This window comes from Carcharodon carcharias, assembly GCF_017639515.1.
Source record: "Carcharodon carcharias isolate sCarCar2 chromosome X unlocalized genomic scaffold, sCarCar2.pri SUPER_X_unloc_1, whole genome shotgun sequence".
NCBI classification, from domain to species: Eukaryota; Metazoa; Chordata; class Chondrichthyes; order Lamniformes; family Lamnidae; genus Carcharodon; species Carcharodon carcharias.
This window is the reverse complement of record NW_024470864.1, coordinates 787,798-795,473: the sequence shown is the minus strand read 5'-3', so window position 1 is coordinate 795,473 and position 7,676 is coordinate 787,798. Positions and strand designations below refer to the sequence as shown.

At 57.5% G+C, this 7,676-nt stretch overlaps 1 protein-coding gene across 1 annotated transcript in view; it reads right to left on the bottom strand.

The window, feature by feature from the left end:
• Nucleotides 1–7,676, bottom strand: part of LOC121275068 (la-related protein 4-like) — a gene marked incomplete at its 3' end in the record, with an annotated part of 62,963 nt that overhangs the window by 6,685 nt on the left and 48,602 nt on the right. The window contains exons 3-4 of the mRNA XM_041182463.1: nucleotides 7,473–7,612; nucleotides 6,734–6,860 (exon numbers count right to left, since the gene is read on the bottom strand). Of these exons, the coding sequence (XP_041038397.1) occupies nucleotides 6,734–6,860; nucleotides 7,473–7,612 (267 nt within the window). The remainder of the gene's footprint in view (nucleotides 1–6,733; nucleotides 6,861–7,472; nucleotides 7,613–7,676) is intronic.

Below are 7,676 nucleotides of genomic sequence, written 5' to 3'. Positions count from 1 at the left end.
GGGTGTAGGGGCTGGAGGAGGTTACACAGATAGGGAGGGTTGTAGGAGCTGGAGCAGGTTACAGAGATAGGGAGGGTCATAGGGGCTGGAGGAGGTTACAGAGATAGGGAGCGGTGTAGGGGCTGGAGGAGGTTACAGAGATAGGGTGGGGTGTAGGGATTGAAGATGTTACAGAGATAGGGAGGGGTGTAGGTGCTGGAGGAGGTTACAGAGATAGGGAGGGGTGTAGGTGCTGGAGGAGGTTACAGAGATAGGGAGGGGTGTAGGGGCTGGAAGAGGTTACAGAGATATGGAGGGGTGTAGGGGCTGGAGTAGGTTACAGAGATAGGGAGGGGTGTAGGGGCTGGAAGAGGAGGTTACAGAGATAGGGAGGAGTGTAGGGGCTGGAGGAGGGTACAGAGATAGGGAGGGGTGTAGGGGCTGGAGGAATTTACAAAGATAGGGAGGGTTGTAGGGGCCGGAGGAGGAGGTTACAGAGATAGGGAGGGGTGTAGGAGCTGGAGGAGGTTACAGAGATAGGGAGGGGTGGATGGGCTGGAGGAAGTTACAGAGATAGGGAGGTTGTAGAGGCTGGAGGAGGTTACAGAGATAGGGAAGTTTGTATGGGGGCTGGAGGAGGTTACAGAGATAGGGAGGGGTGTAGGGAGGTTACAGAGATAGGGAGGGGCATGGGGAGGTTACAGAGATAGGGAGGGGTGTAGGGAGGTTACAGAGATAGGGAGGCGTGTAGGGAGGTTACAGAGATAGGGAGGGGTGTAGGGAGGTTACAGAGATAGGGAGGGGTGGAGGGGGGTTACAGAGATAGGGAGGGGTGGAGGGAGGTTACAGAGATAGGGAGGGGTGTAGGGAGGTTACAGAGATAGGGAGGGGTGTAGGGAGGTTACAGAGATAGGGAGGGGTGTAGGGAGGTTACAGAGATAGGGAGGGGTTTAGGGAGGTTACAGAGATAGGGAGGGGTGTAGGGAGGTTACAGAGATAGGGAGGGGTGTAGGGAGGTTACAGAGATTGTGAGGGTTGTAGGGAGGTTACAGAGATAGGGAGGTGTGTAGGGACGTTACAGAGATAGGGAGGGGCGTGGGGAGGTTACAGAGATAGGGAGGGGTGTAGGGAGGTTACAGAAATAGGGAGGGGTGTAGGGAGGTTACAGAGATAGGGAGGAGTGTAGGGAGGTTACAGAGATAGGGAGGGGTGTAGGGAGGTTACAGAGATAGGGAGGAGTGTAGGGAGGTTACAGAGATAGGGAGGGGTGGAGGGTGGTTACAGAGATAGGGATTGCTGTAGCGAGATTACAGAGATAGGGAGGGGTGTAGGGAGTTTACAGAGATAGGGAGGGGTGTAGGGAGGTTACAGAGATAGGGAGGGGTGGAGGGCGGTTACAGAAATAGGGAGGGGTGTAGGGAGGTTACAGAGTTAGGGAGGGGTGGAGGGAGGTTACAGAGATAGGGAGGGGTGTAGGGAGGTTACAGAGATAGGGAGGGGTGGAGGGAGGTTACAGAGATAGAGAGGGGTGTGGGGAAGTTACAGAGATAGGGAGGGGTTTAGGGAGGTTACAGAGATAGGGAGGGTTGTAGGGGCTGGAGGAGGTTACACACATAGGGAGGGGTGTAGGGGTTGGAAGATGTTAATGAGATAGGGAGGGTTGTAGGGGCTGGAGGGGGTTACAGAGATAGGGAGGGTTGTAGGGGGTGGAGGAGGTTACACAGATAGGGAGGGTCGTAGGAGCTGGAGCAGGTTACAGAGATAGGGAGGGTCGTAGGGGCTGGAGCAGGTTACAGAGATAGGGAGGGTCGTAGGGGCTGGAGGAGGTTACAGAGATAGGGAGTGGTGTAGGGGCTGGAGCAGGTTACAGAGATAGGGAGGGGTGTAGGGGCTGGAGGAGGTTACAGAGATAGGGAGGGGTGTAGGGACTGAAGATGTTACAGAGATAGGGAGGGGTGTAGGGACTGAAGATGTTACAGAGATAGGGAGGGGTGTAGGGGCTGGAGGAGGTTACAGAGACAGGGAGGGGTGTAGGGGCTGGAGGAGGTTACAGAGATAGGGAGGGGTGTAGGGGCTGGAGTAGGTTACAGAGATAGGGAGGGTTGTAGGGGCTGGAGGAGGTTACAGAGATAGGGAGGAGTGTAGGGGCTGGAGGAGGATACAGAGATAGGGAGGGGTGTAGGGGCTGGAGGATTTTACAGAGATAGGGAGGGTTGTAGGGGCTGGAGGAGGTCACAGAGATAGGGAGGGGTGGATGGGCTGGAGGAGGTTACAGAGAGAGGGAGGGTTGTAGGGGCTGGAGGAGGAGGTTACAGAGATAGGGAGGGGTGGATGGGCTGGAGGAGGTTACAGAGATAGGGAGTGGTGTAGGGGCTGGAGGAGGTTACAGAGATAGGGAGGTTGTAGGTGCTGGAGGAGGTTACAGAGATAGGGAGGGGTGTAGGGAGGTTACAGAGATAGGGAGGGGTGGAGGGGGGTTACAGAGATAGGGAGGGGTGGAGGGAGGTTACAGAGATAGGGAGGGACTGGAGGAGGTTACAGAGATAGGGAGGGGTGGAGGGACGTTACAGAGATAGGGAGGGGTGTACGGAGGTTACAGAGATAGGGAGGGGTGGAGGGGGGTTACAGAGATAGGGAGGGGTGGAGGGAGGTTACAGAGATAGGGAGGGGTGTAGGGAGGTTACAGAGATAGGGAGGAGTGTAGGGAGGTTACAGAGATAGGGAGGGTTGTAGCGAGGTTACAGAGATAGGGAGGGGTGTAGGGGGGTTACAGAGATAGGGAGGGGTGTAGGGAGGTTACAGAGCTAGGGAGGGGCATGGGGAGGTTACAGAGATAGGGAGGGGTGTAGGGGGTTTACAGAGATAGGGAGGGGTGTAGGGGGGTTACAGAGATAGGGAGGGGTGTAGGGGGGTTACAGAGATAGGGAGGGGTATAGGGAGGTTACAGAGATAGGGAGGGGTGGAGGGCGGTTACAGAGATAGGGAGGGGTTTAGGGAGGTTACAGAGATAGGGAGGGGTGGAGGGAGGTTACAGAGATAGGGAGGGGTGTAGGGAGGTTACAGAGTTAGGGAGGGGTGGAGGGAGGTTACAGAGATAGGGAGGGGTGGAGGGAGGTTACAGATATAGGGAGGGGTGTAGGGGCTGGAGGAGGTTACACAGATAGGGAGGGTTGTAGGAGCTGGAGCAGGTTACAGAGATAGGGAGGGTCATAGGGGCTGGAGGAGGTTACAGAGATAGGGAGTGGTGTAGGGGCTGGAGGAGGTTACAGAGATAGGGAGGGGTGTAGGGATTGAAGATGTTACAGAGATAGGGAGGGGTGTAGGTGCTGGAGGAGGTTACAGAGATAGGGAGGGGTGTAGGTGCTGGAGGAGGTTACAGAGATAGGGAGGGGTGTAGGGGCTGGAAGAGGTTACAGAGATATGGAGGGGTGTAGGGGCTGGAGTAGGTTACAGAGATAGGGAGGGGTGTAGGGGCTGGAGGAGGAGGTTACAGAGATAGGGAGGAGTGTAGGGGCTGGAGGAGGGTACAGAGATAGGGAGGGGTGTAGGGGCTGGAGGAATTTACAGAGATAGGGAGGGTTGTAGGGGCCGGAGTAGGAGGTTACAAAGATAGGGAGGGGTGTAGGAGCTGGAGGAGGTTACAGAGATAGGGAGGGGTGGATGGGCTGGAGGAAGTTACAGAGATAGGGAGGTTGTAGAGGCTGGAGGAGGTTACAGAGATAGGGAAGTTTGTATGGGGGCTGGAGGAGGTTACAGAGATAGGGAGGGGTGTAGGGAGGTTACAGAGATAGGGAGGGGCATGGGGAGGGTACAGAGATAGGGAGGGGTGTAGGGAGGTTACAGAGATAGGGAGGCGTGTAGGGAGGTTACAGAGATAGGGAGGGGTGTAGGGAGGTTACAGAGATAGGGAGGGGTGGAGGGGGGTTACAGAGATAGGGAGGGGTGGAGGGAGGTTACAGAGATAGGGAGGGGTGTAGGGAGGTTACAGAGATAGGGAGGGGTGTAGGGAGGTTACAGAGATAGGGAGGGGTGTAGGGAGGTTACAGAGATAGGGAGGGGTTTAGGGAGGTTACAGAGATAGGGAGGGGTGTAGGGAGGTTACAGAGATAGGGAGGGGTGTAGGGAGGTTACAGAGATTGTGAGGGTTGTAGGGAGGTTACAGAGATAGGGAGGGGTGGAGGGAGGTTACAGAGATAGGGAGGTGTGTAGGGAGGTTACAGAGATAGGGAGGGGCGTGGGGAGGTTACAGAGATAGGGAGGGGTGTAGGGAGGTTACAGAGATAGGGAGGGGTGTAGGGAGGTTACAGAGATAGGGAGGAGTGTAGGGAGGTTACAGAGATAGGGAGGGGTGTAGGGAGGTTACAGAGATAGGGAGGAGTGTAGGGAGGTTACAGAGATAGGGAGGGGTGGAGGGTGGTTACAGAGATAGGGATTGCTGTAGCGAGGTTACAGAGATAGGGAGGGGTGTAGGGAGGTTACAGAGATAGGGAGGGGTGTAGGGAGGTTACAGAGATAGGGAGGGGTGGAGGGCGGTTACAGAAATAGGGAGGGGTGTAGGGAGGTTACAGAGTTAGGGAAGTGTGGAGGGAGGTTACAGAGATAGGGAGGGGTGTAGGGAGGTTACAGAGATAGGGAGGGGTGGAGGGAGGTTACAGAGATAGAGAGGGGTGTGGGGAAGTTACAGAGATAGGGAGGGGTTTAGGGAGGTTACAGAGATAGGGAGTGTTGTAGGGGCTGGAGGAGGTTACACACATAGGGAGGGGTGTAGGGGTTGGAAGATGTTAATGAGATAGGGAGGGTTGTAGGGGGTGGAGGAGGTTACACAGATAGGGAGGGTCGTAGGAGCTGGAGCAGGTTACAGAGATAGGGAGGGTCGTAGGGGCTGGAGGAGGTTACAGAGATAGGGAGTGGTGTAGGGGCTGGAGCAGGTTACAGAGATAGGGAGGGGTGTAGGGGCTGGAGGAGGTTACAGAGATAGGGAGGGGTGTAGGGACTGAAGATGTTACAGAGATAGGGAGGGGTGTAGGGACTGAAGATGTTACAGAGATAGGGAGGGGTGTAGGGGCTGGAGGAGGTTACAGAGACAGGGAGGGGTGTAGGGGCTGGAGGAGGTTACAGAGATAGGGAGGGGTGTAGGGGCTGGAGTAGGTTACAGAGATAGGGAGGGGTGTAGGGGCTGGAGGAGGTTACACACATAGGGAGGGGTGTAGGGGTTGGAAGATGTTAATGAGATAGGGAGGGTTGTAGGGGCTGGAGGGGGTTACAGAGATAGGGAGGGTTGTAGGGGGTGGAGGAGGTTACACAGATAGGGAGGGTCGTAGGAGCTGGAGCAGGTTACAGAGATAGGGAGGGTCGTAGGGGCTGGAGGAGGTTACAGAGATAGGGAGTGGTGTAGGGGCTGGAGCAGGTTACAGAGATAGGGAGGGGTGTAGGGACTGAAGATGTTACAGAGATAGGGAGGGGTGTAGGGACTGAAGATGTTACAGAGATAGGGAGGGGTGTAGGGGCTGGAGGAGGTTACAGAGATAGGGAGGGGTGTAGGGGCTGGAGGAGGTTACAGAGATAGGGAGGGGTGTAGGGGCTGGAGTAGGTTACAGAGATAGGGAGGGGTGTAGGGGCTGGAGGAGGTTACAGAGATAGGGAGGAGTGTAGGGGCTGGAGGAGGATACAGAGATAGGGAGGGGTGTAGGGGCTGGAGGATTTTACAGAGATAGGGAGGGTTGTAGGGGCTGGAGGAGGTTACAGAGATAGGGAGGGGTGGATGGGCTGGAGGAGGTTACAGAGAGAGGGAGGGTTGTAGGGGCTGGAGGAGGAGGTTCCAGAGATAGGGAGGGGTGTAGGGGCTGGAGGAGGAGGTTACAGAGATAGGGAGGGGTGGATGGGCTGGAGGAGGTTACAGAGATAGGGAGGGTTGTAGGGGCTGGAGGAGGTTACAGAGATAGGGAGGGTTGTAGGGTCTGGAGGAGGTTACAGAGAGAGGGAGGGTTGTAGGGGCTGGAGGAGGTTACAGAGATAGGGATAGGTGTAGGAGCTGGAGGAGGTTACAGAGATAGGGAGGGGTGTAGGGGCTGGAGGAGGTTACAGAGATAGGGAGGGGTGTAGGGGCTGGAGGAGGTTACAGAGATAGGGAGGGGTGTAGGGGCTGGAGGAGGTTACAGATATAGGGAGGGTTGTAGGGGCTGGAGGAGGTTACAGAGATAGGGAGGTTGTAGGTGCTGGAGGAGGTTACAGAGATAGGGAGGGGTGTGGGGAGGTTACAGAGATAGGGAGGGGTGTGGGGAGGTTACAGAGATAGGGAGGGGTGGAGGGAGGTTACAGAGATAGGGAGGGGTGGAGGGAGGTTACAGAGATAGGGAGGGAGGGGTCGAGTTCACTGAGGGTTTGGTAAGCGATGGGCAGAATTTTAATTCGGAGGCGTTGCTGGGCTGGGAGTGGGTGCGGGTCAAGGAGAGTGCAGGGTGTGTTGGGGTGGGGGTGGGGGTGGAGGGAATACCCCCCCCCCCGCCCTTCCGCCCATCGCACATACCCCTCAAAGCGCACCCCACCCCCCACCATCCGGCAGGAGAGTCTCCCTTGGACCATGGGCTATCTGTCCGAACCCACCTCCTCCTCCCCCACCCGCACGCTCTCCGCGCGGCTCCCAACCCACCAGCCCCCTGCCGCCACCGCCGTCCCCCCCACCCCCCAACACCAGCGTCAGCACAGCAGTCCCTCTGCCACTGACCGGCCCACCCTCCCCTCGGTCAGCACTTACGGAGAGCGGGGTGACTGTGTTCCGGTCCGGTTTAGTCGCAGCCAGAGGCGAGCTCGCTGCACTCCTCGGGTGCGAGTCCCTCTGGATGGTCAGCTCTGTCGGTGACTGATCGGGAGGCTGAGGGCTGCTGTGGGGTGGTGGGGGAGAGAGGTGGGGGTGGGGGGGTGGGGGGTGGGGGGGGTGTGCGCGTGCAGCAGGGGGTAGGGAAGGGAGGCAGAGGAATCGGGGCGAGGGAGAGAGAACAGAAACAGCTCAGCGTCAGTATCAAGTCGTTTCTGAAAGACGGCACCTCCGGCAGTGCGGCTCTCCCTCAGCGCTGACCCTCCGACTGTGCGGCTCTCCCTCGGCGCTGACCCTCCGGCAGTGCGGCTCTCCCTCAGCGCTGACCCTCTGACAGTGCGGCACTCCCTCAGTACTGACCCTCCGACAGTGCGGCACTCCCTCAGTACTGACCCTCCGGCAGTGCGGCTCTCCCTCAGCGCTGACCCTCCGACAGTGCGGCTCTCCCTCAGCACTGAACCTCCGACAGTGCGGCTCTCCCTCAGCGCTGACCCTCCGACAGTGCGGCTCTCCCTCAGCACTGACCCTCCGACAGTGCGGCTCTCTCTCAGCGCCCCAAGCGAGGTCAGCCTGGATAACATGTACAATTCCCACAGGGAATACTGACAATTTGCAACACTCGTGTACCCCAACCCCATCCCAATCGCCTCCCCTCCCACCCTGCACACTCAGCCCATACCTCACTGTTGGCGCTGCTGGTTCTGGAGATAGCGTTAAATTCACACACGGCTCAGTGCTGATAGGGGGAGGCGGTGGGTCGTGTGGGACATCAACAGCGGCTGGAACAGGTGGACTCGTTCCTGCGTCTTTACTCATCTCCTACAGGGAGAAACACAACAGGTGAGGAACTGGGCAGCGAGTCAGAGCAGAACGATCGAACAGG